Source organism: Hyla sarda, chromosome 9 (assembly GCF_029499605.1).
Source record: "Hyla sarda isolate aHylSar1 chromosome 9, aHylSar1.hap1, whole genome shotgun sequence".
Lineage (NCBI taxonomy): Eukaryota > Metazoa > Chordata > Amphibia > Anura > Hylidae > Hyla > Hyla sarda.
The window spans coordinates 24224983-24251387 of NC_079197.1; the positions used below are offsets into that span (position 1 = coordinate 24224983).

Here is a 26405-nt window from a genome sequence, read left to right on the forward strand (position 1 = left end):
GTTTCTAAAAAAGGCCTCTGAAAAATAAAAGAAGCGATTTATATAGTAACATAGTTTGTAAGGTTTAAAAAAGACACAAATCCAAGTTCAACCTAAAACCCTACTGTGTTGATCCAGAGGTAGGCAAAAAAAAAAAAACACGAGGCTAATGCCAATTGCCCCATAACAGAGGAAAAATTCCTTCCCGACCCCAATATGGCAATTAAAATAAATCCCTGGATAAAAATGATGTCCACATAAGTCTAGTTTCCATAACTTCTAGTGTAATTACTCTCTAGATAAACATCCAGGCCCCCCTTGAACTTATCTTTTGAGTCAGACATCATGTGGCAGAGAGTTCCATAGTCTCACTGCTCTTACAGTAAAGAACCTCAGTCTTTGATGATGGTGAAACCTTCTTTCCTCTAGACGTAGAGGATGCCCCCTTGTCATGGTTACCGGCCTAGGTATAAAAAGATCACTAGAAAGATCTCTGTACTGTCCATTCATATATTTGTCTCTAAACTAATTAACCCCAAGATTGATAACCTGTCTTGGTCCCAAACCATCAATTATCTTTGTCATCCTCCTCCAATTTCAGCCATGTCCTTTTTATATACAGGGGCCCAAAATTGGACACAATTCTCCATGTGGTCATCTGACCAGTGAATTATACAGAGGCAAAACTTTGTCCCTGTCCCGAGCCTCTATGCCTCTCTTGATACATCCCATGACATTGTTAGCCTTGGCAGCAGCTGCCTAGCACTGATCCTAAAGTAGAGTTTACTGTCCACCATTACCCCCAAATCCTTTTCGGTAGAAGTTTTACCTAATATCTTATTATTTAACACATAACTGTACGATTTGTTTTTATAGTTCCAGCATCCTCATTTTATGTACTAACCTTTTGTGTGTCACAGTATCAAACGCCTTAGAAAAGTTCAGATATATAACATCCACAGCTTCACCCCCCTCCAATCTATAACTGACCTCCTCATAGAAGCTGATGAGATTAGACTGACAGGATAAACCCATGTTGGTGCTTTGTCAGAAGGTTATTTTCATTAAGATATTCCAGCATAGCATCTCTCAGAAAACCCTTTTGAGGTTACCAAAAATAGATGTTCAACTTACAGGCCTATAGTTCCCAGGATCCATTTTTGACCCCGTTTTTGAATATTGGTACCACATTTGCTAAGCGCCAGTCCTGCGGAACAATCCCTGTCATTATAGAATCTTTAGATATAAGGAATAAGGGTCTGTCTAGCATGGTACTTAAAGGGGTTATCCACCATAAGGTGATTTTAGTACGTTCCTGGCAGACAGTAATGGACATGCTTAGGAAGGATCTGCACTTGTCTTGGGGCTAAATGGCTATGTTGTGAGATTACCATAATACTGTGGCTAGCTACTGTTAACTGGTATTTCCTGTTTGAGTTTTCTTCTTTGCCTACAAATCCCATCATTCCATTTTCCTCTCTCCCACACATGAGCCACCCCACCCATTGAAACATGAATGAGATGCATCCATTCAAAAGACCTGTGGTTTTCAATCAGGGTGCCTACAGCTGTTGCATTAGTTGCAGATTGATCTCACTCCAACCAAGAGATCGCTCCACCCATTGAAGCAGACAGGCTCCCTGTCATCAGCTGACTAGTGAGTTAGGTCTCGGCCACATTGCAACCTGGGAAAAATCTGAGACAACAGTCATTTTGTATGCTGTTAAAAATAAATATTGAGGCTAAAACCAAATAAGAATTGTGAGAAAACCATCACACACAGGTACAGACACTATATATTATGAACTACACTAACTTTAAAGCCCCTGTAGCATTGTCAAATAAAAAAAATCCTGGAATACCCCTTTAATTCCTGCGAAACCCTGGGATGGATGCCATCCCAGCCCGGTGATTTGTGTGTTTTTATGTTACAAAGGCAGCACCGCACTTTTTCTTGGTTTAAAAAGGAGATTTGCAGGAGAATTTTCTTTATCCCCTCCCCTGTAATCTGACATTGGATTTACCTTTGTAAATACAGTAGTGAAGAACTGTTTTAGTAGATTGGCCTTTTCCTGATCCTCCCCCACCATTACACCCATGTTATTTATTAAGGGGCCAACATTTTCAGTTATAATTAACGTAGGTGAAGAATAATGATCTGATTGGCTGTTATGGGCAACTGCACTACTCTTTCTCTACACAGTGTTTGGTAGATCTTCCCCATGTTTCTTACCCTATAGGCTCAACTTCAGCAACACGAAAATGACCTGGCTGCCCTGAAGCAGAAAGCAGAGATGGAGGCCAAGGAGGCTCAGACGTGTCTGGAGGAAATGTTGAGACGTAACAAGCAGGTAACACATTAGATATGTAGGGAGATTTCTTGTAACTCAAGTTATCTCCCCTTATCATGGGTTCACCCTTATGTGCCCTGTAATGGTTGACATTAGAGGTTGTTATCCAGCATTTGCAATCTAAATAGAAGTTAACTATGTTATGCTTTTCTCACAGAGTCCGGGGCACAAAACTATTTCTCCTGAAAAGCAAAATTTATGGAACAACAGTGGTGGCCAAGAAAGGGAAAAAGATTCGTAAGTTTTCTGCCTTTTTTCATAGGTACCAATTTCATTTTTAAACATATCTGACTTTACAGCATTGTTTTCCCAATCTGTTGCTCTTTTGTGGAAGTTGTAATCTTGCAACCAGTTGGCCGCCATAGGTTGGGGAATACTTTTTTGACACAGCTAACAGGACTAGAGTGACATACTGGAGTTGCCAGAGGTAGATATAACAAGTCGGTCTAAAAATAATAATCCAGCCTGTACAGTTTTAATCAGCTCAGAATCATTCCTCAAGAACCTTTTGTCCTACACTGTAAGGGTATGTTCATGGTCATAAATTCCACCGTAATTTACTGTCTATTGATTTAAATGGGATTATGCAGTCCCAGTAAGACAGCAGAATTTCTGCTGTCTACATTCCACAAAAATATAACACCAGTTTTATATTTTGCGGAATTCTGCTGTGAAATCCCATTGAAATAAATAGGACTTGAAATTCGGCGGAATTCCGCTGTGTGAACATACCCTAAGAGTGTAGCCTGATGAAAGATGACTGACTATGCCCCCCTCTCCCACCATCCTGCATGAGTACACGGATCGCTGCTCCATTCTAACAGGAGACTTAGGTCCCTGTTTTTGAGATCATGGGGGGCTCCAGTGGTCAGACCCCCTCTCTGATCAGCTAGTTATCTTGTGGATAGGGGATAACGTTACAATATGGCACAACCCATTTAAAGGGGTACTCCACTGCCCCAGTGCTCGGAACATTTTGTTCTGAACGCTGGGTGCGGGCTGCAGGATTGTGATGTCAGTTAGTTTTTGATATTATGCTGAGAAGCAATCAGATCATTATACAAGATTGTAGATGTGCGACCATGTCTGTTTTTCTACCCGAATTCACACTGTGATTTCTATCCCCTCCTTTTTGTTGTTTGAACATGTGCTGCACTCTTCCCCATCCCCTCAGCCCAACCCTATATAAGTAGTAGTTCGCTACACATGGGCCATTTCTTTCCTAGCATCCTCCCAGTCTGACTGGGAGAGCATGGTAAGTGTGCTGCAACACCTTGTTCACACTGGTGTGGTGCTGGGCGGCGTCCGTTGCTGCCGTGACGCCGTGTCTGCGGGGAGGTGCGGCCCATAGACTGGTTTGAGTGGCATTGGGGCCGCTCTGCCAGTGGGTCGTTCCCCCCTGTGGGCACTGGTGTCGCGGCGGTGGTGGTCGCTGCCCGGTGCTGCGCCATTTTATGCTAGGGACGTTAGGGACCCACTCTAAATAGGTGGCCTTGACGTGGCGAGTGGGCTTGTACTTTTTGATCAAAAATGTATACTAACAACCTGTTAGTTTTTGATATTATGCTGAGAAGCAATCAGATCATTATACAAGATTGTAGATGTGCGACCATGTCTGTTTTTCTACCCGAATTCTCACTGCCACGCCCTCTCAATGTAAGTCTATGGGAGGAGGGGGGCCATCACACCCCTTTCCATAGACTTGCATTGAGGGGGCGTGGCCGTGACATCACGAGGCATGTAGTCTTGACATGACAACCCCCTCAGCCCACATCCACATTCGGAGCAAAATGTTCTGAATGCTGGGGCAGTGGAGTACCCCTTTTAAGTGTAGACATTTCCACAATCCATAGAAAAAAAAAAAACATGGACCACTTGTTATAAATTGCTTCTCAGCAAAATATATATGAAAAAGAACATGAGATTTTTCGTACACATTTAGATCAGACTGTATAAACCCACTCCCCACTTTACAGCGACCTCTTTCAAGTGAGTCCCTTATAGGCACCCCAGTGCCCAGTAGACCAGCCATACCAAAGCAGCCGTCCCTCTGGCTATGGGCCACGCCACCCTACCAAACTTTAGCAACAAAAACTGCTGCACAGCACCACAACCAAGAGATTAGATCACAAAAACTCACCTTTCCATGTGCTCCCAGACAACAGAGTTCAAGCACTATGCAAAGCCCAGCAGCCCCTTATTCTCAACCACATTAAAAGAGTATTTCGGGCAAAAACATCTTATCCCCTATCGAAAGGATATGGGATAAGATGTCTGATCGTGGGGGGCCCACCGCTGGGATCCCCCGCGATCTCCCTGCAGCAGCCTGCATTCTATGCGTAGCTGCGTCTGAAGTTTCAGAAACCTCCGGGCTTCCGAGACGGTGATGTGACGTCACGCCAGGACTTGAAATTCGGCGGAATTCCGCTATGTGAACATACCCTAAGAGTGTAGCCTGATGAAAGATGACTGACTAGGCCCAGAAACCTCCGGGCTTCCGCGATCTCCCTGCAGCAGCCCGCATTCTATGCGTAGCTGCGTCTGAAGTTTCAGAAACCTCCGGGCTTCCGAGACGGTGATGTGACGTCACGCCACGCCCCCTCAATTTATGTCTATGGGAGGGGGCGTAACGGCCGTTACGCCCGCTCCCATAGAAATGAATGGAGGGGGCGTGGCGTGACATCACGTCCCCGTCTCGAAAGCCCGGAGGTTTCCGAAACTTCAGACGCAGCTACGCATAGAATGCGGGCTGCTGCAGGGAGATCGCGGGGGGTCTCAGCAGCGTGCCCCCCGCGATCAGACATCTTATCCCCTATCCTTTCGATAGGGGATAAGATGTTTTTGCCCGGAATACCCCTTAAAATTTTGACTGTTACCGAGGATCGTAATTGTCCATGGTGTATAGAAAAAAAAAAAAAGTTACATCTATGGGAAACCATTACATACTGCCAGCCAGAACAGTATTTATCAGGCGTGGCCAGCGGTGAACTAGTTAATCGCATACCAGTGACATCTGGAAAACAACGCCTGGCCACCTGATTGTCAAATGTTGCTGAGCGAGCACTTTTAGGATACGGCACTGCTGGAGAACTGGCAGATTGTACAGCCCTTAAGTGAGTACATGTCTCCATTAGAGAGAGAAAAATCATTCTGCGAGTCAGAGTGTAATTGTACCGGCCCGACTCTCATCACCCGGATTGGAGTCATTAGCCGTTCTGCATGTCTGCCGTCATATACCGTACTATCAGGGTAACAGATGCCCGCTCTGCAGCTCCTCGCGCGTCTTCGGAATTATTAAAAGTGAAGCAGGTGAAGGATATTTGGGAAATACACTACAAACAATTCCGTAATAGGAGACTAATATAATGGATGTTTATACCTACCAAGACCAGTGTCTCCCAACCAGGGTGCCTCCAGCTGTTGCAAAACTACAACTCCTAGTGTGCCCGGACAGTCTTTCAGTATCATTTGGCCACTAAATGACAGTATTATTTGGGCACTATATAGCAGTATTAAATAGACACCACATAACAGTTTTATTTGGGCACTATTTGGCGATATTATTGGCCACTAAATGGCAGTATTATTAGGGAACTATAGGGTGGTAATATTTGGACACTATATGATGGTATCGTTTGAGCACTATATGGTGGTATTATTTGCACAATTTGGTGGTATTATTTATACCCTATATGGCAGTATTATTTAGATACTATATGGCAGTATTATTTGTACACTATACGGCAGTATGATTTGGATACTGTATGGTGGTATTTAGACACTATATGCCGGTCTTATTTAGGGACTTTCTGGCTGTATTATTTAGACGTTACATAGTTGTATTACTTTGACACTATATGGTGATATTTGAGACTCCATGTAAAAACAGTTTGGTCACATTATGGGGGCATTATTTAAATCAGTGTTTACCAACAAGGGTGCCTCCAGCTGTTGCAAAACTACATCTCCCAGCATGCTGGGAGTTGTAGTTTTGCAACAGCTGGAGGCAGCCTGGTTGAGAATCACTGATTTAGGTACTTTATGTATAGTGTTTAGTAGTGCAAAGAAACAGCAAAAGCAATTGCGGTGCTTCAGCTCACCCCAGGTGCGGCACGGACCGGGCGTGGACAACACCCAAACGTGGAACAGAAGAAATGGAGGTCCAGCGCAGAGACTCGAGAAATAATGTGATGTATTCACATGCCTTATGGAACATCACAAAGAAACGAGGTACAGGTGACGCGTTTCGGCCTTGCACAGAGGCCTTAGTCATGACTAAGGCCTCTGTGCAAGGCCGAAACGCGTCACCTGTACCTCGTTTCTTTGTGATGTTCCATAAGGCATGTGAATACATCACATTATTTCTCGAGTCTCTGCGCTGGACCTCCATTTCTTCTTCTGTTCAGTGTTTAGTAGTGTTAAACTAAAAGGGCAGCCACCAAGAGGGCAAGCCTGGGTATGACGGTGCCGTTTGGGCACTATATGGTGGTATTATTTGCACACTTTGGTGTTATTATTTATACACTATATGGCAGTATTATTTTAGATACTATATGGCAGTATTATTTGTACACTATATGGCAGTATGATTTGGATACTGTATTGTAGTATTTAGACACTATATGCTGGTCTTATTTAGACACTTTATGGCTGTATTATGTAGATGTTATATAGTTGTATTATTTTGACACTGTATGGTGGTATTATTTGAGACACTTCATGTAAAAACAGTTTGGTCACATTATGGGGGCATTATTTAAATCAGTGTTTACCAACAAGGGTGCCTCCAGCTGTTGCAAAACTACATCTCCCAGCATGCCCAGACAGCCGCAGGCTGTCTGGGCATGCTGGGAGTTGTAGTTTTGCAACAGCTGGAGGCAGCCTGGTTGGGAATTACTGATTTAGATACTTTTATGTATAGTGTTTAGTAGTGTTTAACTAAAAGGGCAGCCACCAAGAGGGCAAGCCTGGGTCAAACACATATAAAACATTAATCCTTATACCACTGCACTGTATAACCCAGCTACTTGCCTGCTAAACACATTTTCCTTAATAGTAACAGTGAAAATGACTAAATTGCATAAGAATTAGGCCAGAAGGCTTGGCAGGCCCTCCTTACAAGTCTTTAGGTCCTATTAAGAAATGAGAAAAAAAAGAAAGAAAAAAGGTTCTAAAAATCCCACATAGGGTGTAAGTAATCAGATTGCGCAGAATTAAAGCCCCTAAACAATCTAATCAGTCCTATATAATCTTTATAGAACAAGTTCAAAGCTGCCGGGGGCTTTCGCTGATCACACACATGCCATTTGGATAACAGGGCAGAAAAGCGCTCAACCTTTTACCAGTAATTACCTGGAGAGGATCCAGCCGGCCGCACCGGCTTCCAAATTCACTTTAGGAAAAGGGATCAACAAGAGCAATGACATTACAACATGACTTAATGCTGTCTTACCAGGAATGCATTATTTGTATTATTCCTATTGGAAGGAGTCGGAGGGGAGGATTTATCAATACTCGGAGCCCTGGAGCCAGACAGGGAGACTGCCAGGTTTAACTAGCGCGTATAAATCAGACACTTGACATTACCAATCTGATTGCCCTGCATCACTCACTACTCACATTTACTTGTATCAATCCGGGGTTTTAGCAGCGGCGTAGTGATTGGTTGACCTTCGGCTGTAACGCTAAAAACACAAGAGCTTGATGTCATGTTGTATAATATTTTATTGCAGGTTTGGAGCTGGAATGAAAACACGTATGGAATTAGACAAGCACGGCAGCGGCAATGTCACTCAGCAGAACAGTCCGCTCTCTGCACACGGTACGAGTATGTCGGAAGTATACGGAGGGAGTATGAGGGAGGTTTATCAAAACCCGTCCAGAGGAAAAGTTGCTGAGTTGCCGATATTAGTTCACTACTTTTCGGAAATTAAAGAAGCGATCTGATTGGTTGCTATGGGCAACTCAGCAACTTTTCCTCTAGACGGGTTTTGATAAATCTCCCCCCATCATAGTCCGTATATACCGTATTTTTCGCACTATAAGACGCCCCTGACCATAAGACGCACGTAGGTTTTAGAGGAGGAGAACAAGAAAAAAAAATATTCTGAACCAAACAGGTACTAAAATATTTAATAAACTATAACAGAATAATTATTCATCCATGTTATTCAACCCCCCCTTGTGGCCAGCAGGACCCCCCTTGTAGTTGCTTAGTTATCACTACCGCTGCCCGGTTCTGCCGTCCGCATAATGGAGTCTATGGAGGAGCATGTGACACACACGTCACTCTGCTTCCTCCGTAGCGTTACGCCGGGCGCAGGGGAGGAGGTGGAGTGACGTGTGTGTCACATGCGACTCCGTTATGCGGACAGGAGAACGGGAAAGCGGCAGTAAAGGGGATGGCAGAACGGGGCAGCGGCGTCAATCAGAGAACGGGGCAGCGGAGCACTTCGCCGTACAGACCTAGGAGCAGGTAAGCTTACCTCTTCAGCAGCCTCCCCTCTGCAGCCTTCCCTTCACTTCGGCACACCCATTCGCTCCATAAGACGCACAGACATTTCCTTTCCACTTTTGGGGGAGAAAAAGTGCGTCTTATGGAGCGAAAAATACGGTACACAAAAGTGTAGATGACTTGACATGATTACGCCTCAGAATGGAGCCCAGATTTCATATTCAAGGGGTTAAAAAATGATGGCTGCTTTCATCCAGAAACAGCGCCATCCTTGTATGAAGGCTGCGTCTGGTTTTGTGGCTCAGCTTCATTCAATACCACATACGACCCAAGCGGTTGTCACATGTCGGACCCCTTCGCTCCTGACCTGCACTTCTTGTTTACGATGAGCACTTTCTGCCGTACAGTATTTATTAACATCCATCTTCTGTCAAGTCATTAAGAGTTTATAGCTTTCTTCACATATACAGGTTTATCATCTAGTCATTTTTATTAGAGGCCTTTATTGCCGACATTTTACTGACCCTAAACAACAATTATCAGGGAAAGGGAACTACCTGCATGATTCAGGGATTTAAAGGGGTACTCGCTGCCCCAGCTTTCGGAACATTTTGTTCCGAACGCTGGGTGCGGGCTGCGGGGTCGTGACGTCACGTGTCCTTTAATTCTGGATATAAGAGATGGCCCCAGGTGACTGGGAACGCTGGGTGGTGGTTGGGGGGGTCGTGATGTGGCGGCCATGCCCCTCATGACTTCACGCCACACCCCCTCAATGCAAGTTTATGGGAGGGGGCGTGGCAGTCGCGACTGCCACGCCCCCTCCCATAAACTTGCATTGAGGGGGTGTGACGTGAAGTCATGAGGGGCATGGCCGCCACATCACGACCCCCGCAGCCCCCACCCAGCGCTTGGTTGGCTTATGATAATGCTACATGGTGGTTGTATGGGAAAAAGAACCCCAAAATATAAGTATTTTGGAGACCCAGGTTGGTGAGATTGCGGTTCTGGGCGTGAGAGTGATCTCTGAGGGTGCATTCACATTACAAAAAATCCACCGGGAGCAATTTTGTGGGAATATTCCGAGTGTAGGAGCCGACACAAACATCAATTGGTGCTAGGACCGCAAGAACCTTTGCCATCCTCATTGATGGCAATGCAGTCCGAAAAAAGTTTCACCGAAAGAACGAATGTATTCATTCTTTTGGCAGGACATGAATCCGGAAATTCCACAGGTGAACGGAAAACCAAATAAATTCATGCGGAAATTCCGTAATGTGATTTCACCCTAAGAGATGAAGGACACAGTACATCCTTGCAACACACAGACAGCCTATTGTTATCAGTGGTGCTATGCAATGCTTCATTTTCCCAGTAGAGGCGCTGCAGGGAAACCAAATACTTGTTTCCAGGTTCTACTACAAGATCAATATTATAATTTTCCTTCATTTAGTGAATGCTGCACCTGCTGAAACAGGAAGCTTGGAGAATTCTTGGGATCACACAGAACCGGCCACAGACTCCACCAGCAAGGTACTGTAACCTGATCTCAAAAAATTAGTCAGAAATGTCCGCCATGATGTATTGTGAGAGCAATACACTGTGTTGGTTGGTCATTGACAGGACAGCTGATTTACCTGCAATAAACCCAATATACTGGGTTATTTTGCAGGTGTATAGCTGCGGGGAAGGTAAGCGCGTTAGAACCTGCGGGGAAGGTAAGCGCGTCTCTTTACCTTCCCCACTGAAGCTTCACTACACCCGAAATGCAGGAGGCAGCAGCGCCTGTGCTCTAGCTCAGAAAGCAGAGTGCTTACCTACCCCCACCAGCTCCAATGTCCTAGTGATGTGAGAGTGAAGAATTTGAATAATCAAGGCAGGCCGCGAGCAGAAATATAGATAAGGCAGGGGAGCTTGGCGAGCCAGCTCCCTGCCTCCAATGGCTGTTGGGGCGCAATATGAATGAAAATATTCACTAACATAACTCTGCCCAAAAGGCATGGATTAAAATAAGTGACCCCTCATTTTACAGCTATTCACCCACACTATAACCCAGTATATATGTAGAAGGAGATTTAGAGGGATTTTTTTTTGCTTACAAAAGTCGCACAAAAAGTCACACATATGCGTAAGCAACTTTTTGTGCGACTTTTGTGGGTAAGCAAAAAATGCCAGTCAGCCCTACCTAAGCAATTTTCAGTTTTCACTTTGCAGTGGTCTGGAATTTAAGTGCAAAAGTCGCATGTGAGCAAAAAAAAAAAATCGCAAACCCTCTTTAAAAAGTCGCAAGTGTAAGCCTGTTCAGACCTGGCTTACAAACTTGCTTTTGACAACACTTTTAAAAAGTCCCACAAAAGTCACAAGTGCTCCCCGGCACCCACTCACATCTACCACCCACCTGCAAGCTGTTGGGACTACAGCTCCCAGCATGTCCTCACTGTAAGGGCATGCTGGGAGTTGTAGTTCTGCAACTGGGACCTTTTTATGGGACTTTTTGCTCCACTCCCCGGCCATCCGCCCGCATCTATCACCCACCCGCTAGCTGTTGCAGAGCTATAAGTCCCAGCATGCCTTTACAGTGAGGACATGCTGGGAGTTATAGTTACAACAGCTAGTGGCCAGAGGATAGATGCGATCGAGTGGCCGGTAGCAGAGCTGGCCGACAGGAATATGAAATTACAGCACTGTAATTTCATATTTCCCGGGCAGACCTGTGATTGGTCCAGACCTCCTGGCCAATCACAGCTGCCAGAGGGAAATATGAAGTTACAGTACCGTAACTTCACTTTCCCCTCTGGGAAGCCAGGGAGCGGAGCACAAACCGCCCGCTTCCCTGGCTTCCTTGCCACCTGCCCACGCCGCAGAACTAATACTCTCAGCATGTCCTTATTGTAAGGACATGCTGGGAGTTGTAGTGGTGCGGCGCGGGCGGAAGATGTGCGGGTAGGTGTCAAGTTTGTCACCCGCCCGCACATCTCGGGCTATTTGTAGTTGTGCAGCAGGGGCAGGTGACAAGCTTGTCAACCACCCCCACCGCCGGACTACAACTCCCAGCATGTCCTTATTGTAAGGAGATGCTGGGAGTTGTAGTGGTGTGGCGCGGGCGGGCGACAAGTTTGTCACCCACCCGCAAATCTCCCGCCCGCGCCGCTGGGCTACAACTCCTAGCATGCCCTTAAAATAAGGACATGCTGGGAGTTGTAATCCTGCGGTGGGGGTGGTTGACAAGCTTGTCACCTGCCCCTGCTGCACAACTACAACTCCCAGCATGCCCTTACAGTAAAGACATGCTGGGAGTTGTAGTCCTGCAGTGGGGGTGGGTGGCAAGCACCGCACAACTACAACTCCCAGCATGTCCTTACTGTAAGGTCATGCTAAGAGTTGTATTCATGCGGCAGGGCAGGTGACAAGCTTGTCACCCGCCCGCCCATCTCCTGCCCAAGTCACATGACTACAACTTCCAGCATGTCCTTACTGCAAGGGCATGCTGGGAGTTGGCGCGGGGGTGGGGGGACTCTTCTCGGCACCCCTGTGGCGGTGGGTATCGGGGTAATAATTGGGGGTTAGCACTAGCTGTTTTTGGGGCTAACTATGAGCCCTGGATTATTAATGGATTCCGTCTATAAGATGGCATCCACTACTAAGCCTGAAAAGTAAATAAAAAAATAAAAATACAACACGTTTATAAAACTTTTATTTTAAAAAACACTCCCCCACAAGCCCTCGGTAACCATTTTATTAATATTAAGCAAAAAATTAAAGCTTATCGTAGTTCACCAAATCTGAAGTAGTCCACAGAATACACGGATCTGAAATGAGAAGAAAGAACAAACAAACTAAAAATGGTTTAGTAGAAGTACATTTAGGGGGAAAAAGTGGTAAAAAAAATGTTAATAAACACATATATCGCACATTTTTTTCCACAACTGCGTCATTTTTTTGGTTTTTGCTTATGTGTGCTAAAAAATGGTATTTAAAAGTGATTTATTGCTTTTTGCTTATGCAAACCAAATTTATCAACCCCCTGTGATAGTATGATAAATACGTCATACATAAGCAAAACCAAAAGCAAGAAAAAAAATGACTACAGAACTCGCTTACCAAAGCAATGATGATTAAAGGGGTTATCCAGGAAAAAAAAAATGTTATATATCAACTGGCTCCAGAAAGTTAAACAGATTTGTAAATTACTTCTATTAAAAAATCTTAATACTTTCAGTACTTATGAGCTTCTGAAGCTAAGGTTGTTCTTTTCTGTCTAAGTCCTCTCTGATGACACCTGTCTCGGGAACCGCCCAGTTTAGAAGAGGTTTGCTATGGGGATTTGCTTCTAAACTGGGCGGTTCCCGAGAAACGTGTCATCAGAGATTACTTAGACAGAGAAGAACAACCTTAACTTCAGAAGCTCATAAGTACTGAAAGGATTAAGATTTTTTAATAGAAGTAATTTACAAATCTGTTTAACTTTCTGGAGCCAGGTGATATATAAAAAAAAGTTTTTTCCAGGATAACCCCTTTAATGTCCTTCATAGTAGTTTAGTGCCGGTGAACCAGCTGTCAGATTCTCTTTAAAGTCCCAATTAGAGTTGAGCGAACTTACAGTAAATTGGCTCGTAGCGAACCTCGCAGCTCGGCTCTTGATTACCTTAGTCTGCGTAAATTAGTTCAGCTTTCCAAGGGCTTCAGTTGCCTGGAAAAGGTGGATACAGTCCTAGGAGACCCAAGACTGTCATCCTGGACTTTTCCAGGCAACCAGACTAAGGTAATCAGCAGCCGAGCTGCGAGGTTCGCTACGAGCCAATTTACTGTAAGTTCGCTCAACTCTAGTCCCAATGTACATTAGAGAAAAGTTATCCCAACCTGTGTATTTCGGTAGGACCAACAGACTGGCTTATGTGTATGAGGAGCTCCTGCCTCTCCCCCAACAGATGATGTTTGGCAATGGGAGGATCGGGTGTGCTGAATTTCAACACCTGATGACCCGTTTGGTTCCCCTGGAGATAACCTACCACCATGGCTGTTTGGCAGTGGCCTACTACCCTCACCCCATTGAAAACACATGCACACTCAGCTGAGGATTCAAGAAGAAATGCTGTCAGCTGAACAAGTCTGAGTGTTCAGCTATTGAAGTGTATAGGCACCGTTATTATGATCCTTTTTTTTCTGTTCTATTTTTTTTCAATTATCTTATGTGTATGGACACCTTTACACATTAAATTAATTGTATTGTGCTTCCTGCTATTCCGCCTGTCAGCTCTGTGACTCATATATATATATATATATATATATATATATATATATATATATATATATATACAGTGACCCCTTGACCTACGATGGCCCCGACATACGATCATTTCAGCATATGATGGTCTCTCAGAGGCAGCATCAACATACGATGCTTTTGTATGTCGGGGCCATCGCATAAACGGCTATCCGGCAGCGCAGACTGCTTCAGCTGTCACCTGATAGCCTTTTACGGTGCCCCGTGTGGTCCGCTGACGATCACTTACCTGTCCTCGGGGCTCCGGCGCGTCCTCTTCGGGATCCCATCCATCGTCGGCGCTCTCCATCGTCGTCATCACGTCGCTGTGCACGCCGTCCATTCATCCAATAGGAGCGGCGTGGGTAGCGACGTGATGGCGGCGACGGAGAGCGTGGATGCCGGGGAAGCAGAGGCCTTGCCGGAGCGTCGGGGACACCCTGGGGACGCAGCGACAGCGATGGAAGGCGACATCCAGGGCAGCGGTGACGGTCCGGAGCGGCGGGGACACATGAGTATAACCTCCAATACCAGTGGTCTTCAACCTGCGGACCTGCAGATGTTGCAAAACTACAACACCTAGCATGCCCGGACAGCCAACGGCTGTCCGGGCATGCTGGGTGTTGTAGTTTTGCAACATCTGGAGGTCCGCAGGTTGTAGACCACTGTCCTATACTTTCCATTGCACGGATCCCTCAACATGCGTTGGTTTCAACAAACGATGGTTTCAACAAACGATGGTCCATTTGGAACGGATTACCATCGTATGTTGAGGGACCACTGTATATATACACACACAGTGGTCCCTCAAGTTACAATATTATTTGGTTCCAGGACGACCATTGTACGTTGAAACCATTGTATGTTGAGACATGAACTGAAACCTGGTAATTGGTTCTGAAGCCACCAAAATGTCATCCAAAAACAGGAAATAGTGAGGATTAAAGAAAAATAAGTATATTACCAATAGAGATAAAGCAAATCCTTACATATAAAAGTAAGAAAGATCTGCTGGGAGCTGTAATCACTGTCTATGTAGAGGACAGGAGCTTCTTCAGGGTCCTGTACAGTACACAGTGTCCTAAAAAAGTAACATGGAGCCGCCCTCACCTGGTGTCCTAAGGAGCAGCTAACCCTGGGACAGGTAAAGAGTACAGAACATGTAATACCTCCCTGTACTGTAGGGGGCGCTACCAGACACCAGTCAGTGCATACACTTCAGTAATACAGGTAAAGAGTAGTACAGAACATGTAATACCTCCCTGTACTGTAGGGGGCGCTACCAGACAGCCAGTCAGTGCATACACTTCAGTAATACAGGTAAAGAGTAGTACAGAACATGTAATACCTCTCTGTACTGTAGTGGGCGCTACCAGACACCAGTCAGTGCATGCACTTCAGTAATACCAGTTTTACCAGTGAATGCCCATTCTGATTGGTCGGTTCTTCCGGCCATTGACACATTTCTCAGATCTGGACTGTCTGTACATTGTATGTTGAGTCTGGTTTCAAGTTACAATGGTCCAGAAAAGACCATTGTATGTTGAAAATATTGTAAGTTGAGGGATCACTGTATATGTAATGCAGATGCACCATTTCTAGGATGGAAGAAAAGAACGATCCTGGTGGAGTTACCTCTGGTGACCAGCGTGGGGCAGTGCATTACACATCTGGGAGCTTCTCTGGTGCTAGATCTGATTCTGACTGTTTCGCCTTTTGTTAACAAATGTCGTGTTACTTTTTATTATTGAAGGGTTTCTGTACATAACAGTGATATAACCATGTGATACCCGACCACTAATCTTGGGATGGATGGGGGGGGGGGGCACATACATTTCTGTCATGTGTTTTAGGTTACAGGGCGATATCTGCATGCAGGGTGTATGATCTCCTTTTGGTTGTGTGTAGAGATGAGCGAACTTACAGTAAATTCGATTCGTCACGAACTTCTCGGCTCGGCAGTTGATGACTTATCTTGCGTGAATTAGTTCAGCTTTCAGGTGCTCCGGTGGGCTGGAAAAGGTGGATACAGTCCTAGCAAAGAGACTCCTAGGACTGTATCCACCTTTTCCAGCCCACCGGAGCACCGGAAAGCTGAACTAATTTATGCAGGAAAAGTCATCAACTGCCGAGAAGTTTGTGACGAATCAAATTTACTGTAAGTTCGCTCATCTCTAGTTGTGTGGTTTTCTCTTATTTCTTCCCACACTCAATTGGACACTTATGAATGTGCTTCCAGTGTAAGTGTCTGAGATAGGGAAATTAGATTGTGAGCTCTGTGGGGCATTAGGACATGATCGCATAGTCCAGTGTTTCCCAACCAGGGTGCCTCCAGCTGTTGCAGAACTACAACTCCCAGCATGCCCGGACAGCCTTCGGCTGTCCGGGCATGCTGGGAGTTGTAGTTTTGCAACAGCTGGAGGCACCCTGGTTGGGAAACACTGACCTAGTAAGTAGTGCTTAGTTATATAAATGCCATTAGTATGAACATGTTGGCTTCCTCCTGACCGTCAGTACTCACAGGTTTTATCTCATTTACAGTGGAGTGAACTCTGTGAGTTTTATGGTTCTCCAAACATGTTCGCCCGCTTTACCCTGGAGATGTCACAGCAATATCTACGAGAAGAGGAATTACGTGCCAGACATCAGACCGCTCTGCTCCGGCTCCGGGAAGAAGCACTTAAAGAGAAGACCAAGGCAGAATTGTCTCTGCTAAATCACCAGAAGATGTGAGATTTCCTTGTATTGCAGACAATAGAAACAGACATAAGATACATGGTCTAGGTTGCTCCTGAAGTCTTACCTAGTTCTTCTAGGAGTCTTATCTCTTTGAGTTAAAGGGGTACTCCGCCCCTAGACATCTTATCCTTTAACCAAAGGATAGGGGATAAGATGTCTGATCATGGGGGTCTTGCCGCTGGGGACCTTCACGATCTCCATGCTGCACCCGGAATTCGTTTAGAGCGTCGGGCAGAGGCTTGTGATGTCACAGCCACGCCCCCTCAATGCAAGTCTATGGGAGGGGGCGTGGCGGCCGCCACGCCCCCTCTCATAGACTTGCATTAAGGGGGTGGGCAGTGACATCACGAGGGGGCGTACCCGTGACGTCACGATGCTCCGGCCCCTGTATTGCCCATCATTACGCACAGAGTGAGTTTGCTCTGTGCAGAGATTACAGCGGGGTGCCGCAGCTGAGATCACAGGGTGCCGTGATCAGACACCTTATCCTTTATCCTTTGGAGAAGTACCCCTTTAAGGGAATCTCTGCTGACACTGTTATATAGCTGTAAGGGCAACAAGACACATTGTACCTTTCCTATATCTGGCTGTGCTTTCATATTGTACAAAAATGCCAACGTGTCAAAGAAGCATTCCTGAAATGTTTGACTGACACTGAAGACTCATTGGGCGATCATATAGTTATCCACTATCCCCCCTAAAGGGGTTTTCCAGGGCTAGAAACAACCTGTGTATGGTGTCGAAAAGTATAATAAAGCAACTTACTAATATGATGTTATTTGCCATACTGCACAGATCTCTCCATTATCAGCTCTGTCTCTCTTGTAGCTGTGGTGTCTCATCACAGGCTGTGAAAGCAATCTGCTCTGTATCTGCTCCTCCTCTCTCCTCCTGTCTGCTGGGACAAAATCAGTGATGTTTAAGAGGGGAGCTTATATTACTGCTTATTAGATTTATGGGTTATATAATGAGCAATAATAAGGGCTCCCCCTTCACATCACTGGTCTCGTCCTGAGCAGACAGGAGGAGGAGGGTGAGAAGGGAAGCTTTTGCCAGCGGGAACAGGTCAGTCTTTCTCCTGCTCGCGCCACAACAGCTAAACTAAGCACTGTGATCACACTACACCTATTTTCCAGTGCATGTGCATTGAGGTGGGAACCCTGCATATGAGATATATTAAGAGGTAGGAACCCTGCATATGAGATATATTAAGAGGTAGGAACCCTGCATATGAGATATATTAAGAGGTAGGAACCCTGCATATGAGATATATATGGCATATCGTAGTACATTTGGAATCTCCAAGATCTCTCATTGGCCATAAAATAAATTAATTAAACCAATTAATGCCGGTTGATTTATTGGTTTCAGATACTGGGAAACAAAGAAGGAGCCAAGTAAGATAGAAGAAATCCTGAAACAAGAGCAGGAAATCCAAAGGGGGTTGAAAGAAGAGCAGGTACCAGGAAATCCATCAGCCGTGTGGTTATTATGGGTCGAAGAGGCATTAAAGGGGAATTCCGGTGGAAAAGAAATGTTTTCAAACCAACTGGTGTCAGAAAGTTACACAGATTTGTAAATTACTTCTATCTCAAAATCTGAAGCCTTCCAGTACTTATCAGCTGCTGTATGCTACAGAGGAAGTTGTTTAGTTCTTTCCAGTCTAACACACAGTGCTCTCTGCTGACACCTCTGTCCGTGTCAGGAACTGTCCAGATTAGAAGCATATCCCCACTGAAAACCTCTCCTGCTCTGGACAGTTCCTGAAACGGACAGAGGTGTCAGCAGAGAGCACTGTGGTCAGACTGGAAAGAACTACACAAATTCCTCTGTAGTATACAGCAGCTGATAAGTACTGCAAGGGTTAAGATTTTTTAAATAGAAGTAATTTACAAATCTGTTTAATTTTCTGGCACAGTCGATTTGAAAACGAGTACAGATTATGACAGCAGTCTCTTTCCTGCAGCATTACAGCTGTTGCAAACGTACAACTCTCAGCCTGTCCTTGCATCAGAGCAGTGTTTTTCCCAACCAGGGTGCCTCCAGATGTTGCAAAACTACAACTCCCAGCATGCCTGGACAGCCTTTGGCTGTCCAGGCATGCTGGGAGTTGTAGTTTTGCAACACCTGGAGGCACCCTGGTTGGGAAACACTGCAGTAGAGGCTGCCGGAGGAGGATGGGAGTTGTGGGTTTGCAGCAGCTGGCGAGCTGCAGGTTGGACACCGCTGGTCTACAATAGTGAATTCCTCATATGACTTTTCTCTATGACTGAATAGTTTCCGCTCTCTAATCTTATCACTGTACAGTGTGTTCTTGCGAGGAGATAAGACTGTAACTCCTTTCAAATATACTTTCTCCCATAGGATTTACATATACTTTATTAGAAGAACACAAATAGGTAATGCTAAACCTATTCTGAAAAAATGAGCACATAAAACCATCCCCCTCATCCTGCAGCCATGCTCCCCAAGACCAGAGATCAGGGGATCATTCAACCCAAAACACTAAAGCTGGTTCAAAACTCGCCTGTGAGATTCTGTGCCGCTGGCATCTTATAGACCAGTGTTTCGCAACCAGGGTGCCTCCAGCTGTTGCAAAACTACAGCTTCCAGCATGCCCGGACAGCCAAAGGCTGTCCGGGCATGCTGGGAGTTGTAGTTTAGCAACAGCGGGAGGCACCCTAGTTGGAAAACACATTGTAGGATGACATTTTATCCACATGACCTCAGCAGCCGATTGTAAATTACAGCAGTGACAACTCTTTTAGAAAAGATTCTAGTTTGGCTGATAATCTCCAGTCATGTTTCATGGTTCTTTTATGGGCCAGACATTTAAGGTCCATTGACACTACCTATTTTCTGTGCAGCAGCCTCCCATTGCTTTCGATGGGATTCTGCTGCACCATTCACACTACAGAATTTTCAGACTCCGACAAACATATTCATTCTTTTAGCGGAATGTGCTCGGAAATGCATTGCCATCTATGGAGACGGCACATTTCCGAAAGGTCCTAGGGCTGGCTTGTTCTGCTGCTGCCTGCTACAGATGGATTCTGTAGTGTGAATGAGCCCTTACGTAAACATGGTTTGCACCGGAGAGATGGTTTGGGTACGTCCTTCACAGAGAGCATTGCCTGGCCTGGTGGTGGTCTCCACAAGGAGAAACAGTAACCCCCGAAAGCTATGAGGATGGACGAAAAGTCACCAGTTATAATGTGACAATGGCGAGTTTAGCAGCCACATGCAAGTAATTCTCATCTATAGGTCATTATGTCCCCCAAGGCAGAAATCAGGCATTTGCAGAACATGTACAAGGCTGCCCACCAGGAGAGGAAGCTGTTACTGAGACAGCAGAAGGAGATACTGAGGATACAGCAGTCAGCAGCCCATATCCAGCAGAAACTGAACAACTCTGGAGCCACACTGCAGGTATAGACAGACTTTGTTCCTGACTTAGTGGTCCTGTTCACAAAGGACATCATATTGGGTTTTGGGTTATCCTCACTTTGGGTGCCTTAAAGGGGTACTTTGCCCCTAGACATCTTATACCCTATCCAAAGGATAGGGGATAAGGTGTCTGATCGCGGGGGTCCCGCCGCAGGGGACCCCCAATCTCCCTTTTGCACCCAAGAGTCCAAAGTGGATACAGCACCAAATAGCTGAGGACTCAGGCTAGTAGATGGAATGAGACTTTATTTGCCATCCATGTGCAACATTTCGGCAATAAACTGCCTTTTTCAAGCATGCTTGAAAAAGGCAGTTTATTGGCGAAACGTTGCACATGGATGACAAATAAAGTCTCATTCCATCTACTAGCCTGAGTCCTCAGCTATTTGCTGCTGTATCCACTTTGGACTCTTGCATGTCTTTCCGGGTTGGCATTCCCGGATGATTACTTGTACTTGTCTCTCCTCTCTACCTAGCCCTTTTGCACCCTGCGTTCGTTTAGAGAGCGTCGGGTGCAGTGCCGGAGGCTCGAGACGTCACTGCCGTGCCCTGCTCGTGGGGTCGCGGCCATGCCCCCTCAATGCAAGTCTATGGGAGGGGGCGTGACGGCCGTCACGCCCCCTCCCATAGACTTAGATTGAGGGGGCATGGCCGTGACGTCACGAGAGGGGTGTGACCATGATGTCATGAGCCTCCGCCCCGCATTGCCAGTCGTCCGGCACAGAGTGAAGTTCGCTCCGTGCACCGGATGTCTGGGGTGCCAAAGCCCAGATTGCAGGGGACCCCCGCGATCAGACATCTTATCCCTATCCTTTGGATAGGGGATAAGATGTCTAAGGGCGGAGTAACTCTTTAAGGCTTCCATCTTGGGACAACCATTACTTACTGCTTTGTTGTTCAGGTCTCATTTTTTACCGTAGGTTTCAGAGCTGGTTGCTCCTGATCCTTTTATGCAGTCCAGATACAACTCACTCCATGATTCCACACTGAATTCTGGACGTCCGGACCAGGATACACAGTCAGCCATTTCTGACCTATCTGAGGATGGGGACATCACAAGAAACACCAGAACAACAGACACCTATCAGTACGTAATGTGGTGACCACCTCTGATAAAAGCCATGTGTATCTTCGTTTTGTTCACTTTTTGTTACAGTGCATCTATAATGAAAAATGAAACCACATTCCACATAGTCTTAAAGGGGTTTAAATCAACTGGTGGTAGAAAGTTAAACATATTTGTAAATTACTTCTATTAAAAAAATCTTAATCCTTCCTGTACTTATTAGCTGCTGAATACTACAGAGGAAATTCTTTTCTTTTTGGAATGCTCTCTGTTGACATCACGAGCACAGTTCTTTCTGCTGACGTTATTATAATAATAATAATAACGCTTTATTTATTGTTGTCCTTAGTGGGATTTGATCCCAAGTACCCAGCACTGCAAGGCAACAGTGCTAACCACTGAGCCACCATGCTGCCCTTAGAAACATCTGCTATGCATCTGCTATGCATGGTTGCTAAAATGGACAGAGATGTCAGCAGAGAGCACTGTGCTCGTGATGTCATCAGTGTTCCAAAAAGAAAGGAATTTCCTCTGTAGCATTCAGCAGCTAATAAGTACTGGAAGGATTAAGATTTTTAATAGAAGTAATTTACAAATATGTTTAACTTTCTGCCACCAGTTGATTTAAAAGAAAAAAGGTTTTCACCGGAGTACCCCTTTAAATAACAATTTCCCCCTGTCTTTTGTCTACAGCTCCAATGCTTATGTGTCTCCATAGTAAGAGTGATAACCAAACTCTAGAGCAGTGGTCTTCAACCTGCGGACCTCCAGAAGTTGTAAAACTACAACTCCCAGCATGCCCGGACAGCCGTTGGCTGTCCGGGCATGCTGGGAGTTGTAGTTTTGCAACATCTGGAGGTCCGCAGGTTGAAGACCACTGCTCTAGACTCTGTGTAGTCTTCTTCTACTGTCACATTGCCATCCATCTGTCTTTTACTTCTTGCTAGTCTACTAGATGCATGTTAGAAAAAGATGAAGGACAGATGTAAGGGAGTAATAGACGACTACACAGGATTTGTTTGTAGTCTGTTACCATAGAGAAACATACCATAAGTCTATAGCCGTTCTAGGCACAAAGAAGGGGAAGATTTTAAATTGTGACTTTTTGCAAACTTACACATATGTATCAGTTTTGTGTGCTCCATTAAAGGGGTATTCCGGCCAAATACATCTTATCCCCTATCCAAAGGATAGGGGATAAGATGTCTGATCACGGGGTGCCCACCGCTGGTACCTCCCCGCGTCTCCGTGGAGCCCCCGCATTCTATCCAGGGCTGCGTCTCCAGTCTCGGAAAGCTCTTTGTTTCCGGGACTGGAGACGCCACTCCCCCCCTCCATTCATGTCTATGGGAGGGGGTGTGACGGCCTTCACACCCCCTCCCATAGACATGAATGGAGACGGCATGGCATCACGTCACAAGGACGACGTGGCGTCACGTCTCCAGTCCCGGAAACAAAGAGCTTTCCGAGACTGGAGACGCAGCCCCTCGGGATAGAATGCTGGGGGCTCCACGGAGATCGTGCAGAAGTCCCAGTGGTGGGCACCCCCGTGATCAGACATCTTATCCCCTATCCTTTGGATAGGAGATAAAATGTATTTGGCCCGGAGTACCCCTTTAAAGTAGTTGGTGAGACCATGGCATATAGTTTTTCTCTTATTAGGGCACAGAGGTCAGAGGATGAGAGTAAATCTCCTGTTCCAGAGGTCTGTGAAAACTCAGCTCTTAGAAGAAGTGACCCTCAAAGCAGAGAAGAGAAGGTGGACACCATTTCTGATAATGGTATGTACTACCGGTACCAGGATTAAATTGTACCTGTCTTTTAGAGAAACCTTTGATATCTCATGGAAACATATCCCTAGAATGGCTAGGAGAAGTAGGTTCTTAGCGCATTCTCTCCCAGCTCTGTGTCACGTGACTTGGAAAAACTTGCAATGCAAGTCTATGGGGCCCATCTAGGTCTCATGGACGCAGAGCAGGGGGAGCACACAGCAGTGCATTTCATGCTCGTTCTCGACATTGGTCAGGGTCGGAAGACTCAGACCCCGACCAAGAAACACTTTTGACATGTCCCATCTCAAAAATTTTTATTTATTTTTACAAGTACGTTTTAAAAGAAAACTGTCACCAGTGTCATCTACACTGACAGGTAGTGCAGGTGACACTGATGACAACGGTACTCACCTTGTCCCGGTCCGTGGCGGGGATCTCCTGTAATCTCCTCCGTTAGCTCCAGCTTGGGGCACCAGCTTGGAGCACGGGCGGAGATTAATGACGTCACCGCTGCTGTTCCCAGGGCCCGCGACCCAGCAGCGGCTTGGGGCATGGGCGGAGCTTAATGACGTCACCGCTGCTGTTCCCAGCACCCAGCAGAAAGCAGCGGCGGCTTGGGACTTGGGCGGAGCATAGTGACATCACCACTGCTGCTCTCTGCTGGGTCCCGGGTCCTGGGAACAGCAGCGGTGACGTCATTAAGCTCCTCCCGTGCCCCAAGCTGGTGCCCGGAGCTGGAGCTAACGGAGGAGATTACAGGAGATCCCCGCCATGGACCGGGACAAGGTAAGTACCGTTGTCATCAGTGTCACCTGCACTACCTGTCGGTACCGTTAGTGCAGGGGACACTGGTGACAGATTTTCTTTAAATAATCTGATTCTGCATTATGAGATAAAATCTGTGACCATGAAAACAGACTGGCACCAGGATGTTCTTTTATGTGATGGTGCAAGGAGAAGGAGAACGCCATTCTAACTCATCTTCATGTATTGCAGATGGAGAAGCCCAGGGCATTTCTTTATGGGGTGATGAAAAGCATGTGACAGGATCTCTTCAGAATAATCTGACTAGTCCGACATCTCCAACGTCTCGGGAAGATCTGAGCAATCACTCAGAGGCAAGACAGCAGTACATTGTTCAAGGATATTATTAAAGCTAGGTTAAGACTGCTTAACATTTTCAGCGCTTTTTTAAGTTTACACACCAATTTTCTGGGAAAATGTGGCTGCATTTTTTTTATTGAATTTTTTATTTTTTATTGAATTTTTTTTTAGCGCCCACATTTACAATGATTGCTGCCGCATTTTCCAGGATTACAGCACATATTTTAGAATACTGTGTGAACCCAGCCTAAAAGTATGGCATCTGTTTCATCATTGGGGTCGAGATCCCAATACACAGAATAAATGAGCCACCACTCTGGTTTAAAGGGGTACTCCGGTGAAAAACTTTTTTTTATTTTTAAATCAACTGGTGCCAGAAAGTTAAACAGATTTGTAAATTACTTCTATTAAAAAAATCTTAATCCTTCCAGTACTTATTAGCTGCTGAATACTACAGTGGAAATTATTTTCCGTTTGAAACACAGAGCTGTCTGCTGACATCTCTGTCCATTTTAGGAACTGTCCAGAGTAAAAGGAAATCCCCATAGCAAACATATGCTGTTCTGGACAGTTCCTAAAATGGACAGAGATGTCAGCAGAGAGCACTGTGCTCATGATGTCAGCAGACAGCTCTGTGTTTCAAAAAAGAAAAGAATTTCCTCTGTAGTATTCAGCAGCTAATAAGTACAGGAAGGATTAAGATTTTTTAATGGAAGTAATTTACAAATCTGTTTAACTTTCTGGCACCAGTTGATTTAAAAAAAAAAAAGTTTTTCACCGGAGTACCCCTTTAATAACTTGGAGAGGATCTGAAAAGAGGAGTGGGACAAAATCCCTCCCGAGATGTGTCCAAACCTTGTGGCCAACTTCAAGAAGCACCTGACTTCTGTGGTCGCCAGCAAAGGTTTTGCCACCAAGTACTAAGTTATGTTTTGTAAAGAAGTAAAATGCAAAACAATTAAAAACTTGCTTATTTTTCTGGATTCTTTATGTTATTCTGTCTCTCGTTGTTTAAATAAACCTTCCATTAAAATAATAGACTGATCATTTCTTTGTCAGTGGGCGAACAAACAAAATCAGCAGGGGATCAAATATTTTTTTCTTTCCCTGTACCTTCTGTAATATATTGAACTGTAGATATGATTACATGTTTTAATCCTTCGTGTATGTTTTCTATAGAAAGAGATCTCTGCTAACAATACAGTGAAAACCTTTGTAAATATGCAAGATACAGACGGGGTTACTGCAGGAGAACCAAGGTAAAAACGCGAATCTTGCCACCATTCAACAGTCAAAAATCTAACCTCTATGGTCCCTGGCATACTTGTAAGGCTGGGTAATTATGGTCAGACACTATTCTTTATATTTTATCTTCTTGTTACACATAAAGATCAGTGGTACCAGAGGTTTTAGGCAAGCTTCAAAGCATGTTACCTTTTTTTAATAAAGCCAAGTCAAATGTAAATTTCAGCCAACAGCGATCCGGTGCCCATGGCCTCCATGTATTTGTGCATTAAAGGGGTACTCTGGCCATAAGACATCTTATCCCCTATCCAAAGGATAGGGGATATGATGTCTGATCGCAGGGGTCCCGCCGCTGGGGACCCCTGCTATGTCGAATGCAGCACCCACCTCTGGGAGTCTGCCAGGTCAAGACTACGGGGCCGGAGTATCGTGACGTCATGACTCCTCCCCAGTGGGACGTCCCGCCCTCACAATGTAAGTCTATGGGAGGGGGCAAGATAGCGGGGTCCCAAGTGGTGGGACCCCCGTGATCAGACATCTTATCCCCTATCCTATGGATAGGGGATAAGATGTTTAAGGGCCAGAGTATCCCTTTAAGCCAGTGGTGGTTGATTTTCTTTCTTGCTCACTATATTCAACTATAATATTTTTGTTATACTCTAGAAATAATATTAGCTTGAAGGACGAGGATAAAAAGAGAGAGGTTGCAGAAGTTGATAGCTCAGAAGATTTTCAGCAAGGTAAGAGATGTTTATAATTTATTATGTATGTATGCATGTAGTTATTGGTGGTGGTAAAGCTTGACGTCTCCTGGAATAATGTATCAAAGTTGGTAAAAAGTTAGAATTGTGCTAAAGTTGCAGGTTGGTGGAAGGTCTGGGCACTAAGACTAGCACTGTCGTAGCTTTACATGAGATTGGAACCCTTGTTCTTTCTTCTTGTGTGTATTGGTGAACTCGTCACATAACGCTGAGTACATCAGTTTTCT

General features: G+C 45.3%; 1 protein-coding gene across 1 annotated transcript in view; it reads left to right on the plus strand.

The window, feature by feature from the left end:
• The window catches only part of CCDC187 (coiled-coil domain containing 187), an 85075-nt gene that overhangs the window by 52182 nt on the left and 6488 nt on the right, over positions 1 to 26405 (plus strand). Inside the window, exons 16-27 of the mRNA XM_056541002.1 lie at positions 2220 to 2330; positions 2488 to 2567; positions 8063 to 8151; positions 10235 to 10314; positions 16586 to 16773; positions 18155 to 18242; positions 20066 to 20212; positions 21151 to 21317; positions 22944 to 23077; positions 24065 to 24186; positions 25352 to 25431; positions 26081 to 26157. Coding sequence (XP_056396977.1) covers positions 2220 to 2330; positions 2488 to 2567; positions 8063 to 8151; positions 10235 to 10314; positions 16586 to 16773; positions 18155 to 18242; positions 20066 to 20212; positions 21151 to 21317; positions 22944 to 23077; positions 24065 to 24186; positions 25352 to 25431; positions 26081 to 26157 — 1363 coding nt within the window. The remainder of the gene's footprint in view (positions 1 to 2219; positions 2331 to 2487; positions 2568 to 8062; positions 8152 to 10234; positions 10315 to 16585; positions 16774 to 18154; positions 18243 to 20065; positions 20213 to 21150; positions 21318 to 22943; positions 23078 to 24064; positions 24187 to 25351; positions 25432 to 26080; positions 26158 to 26405) is intronic.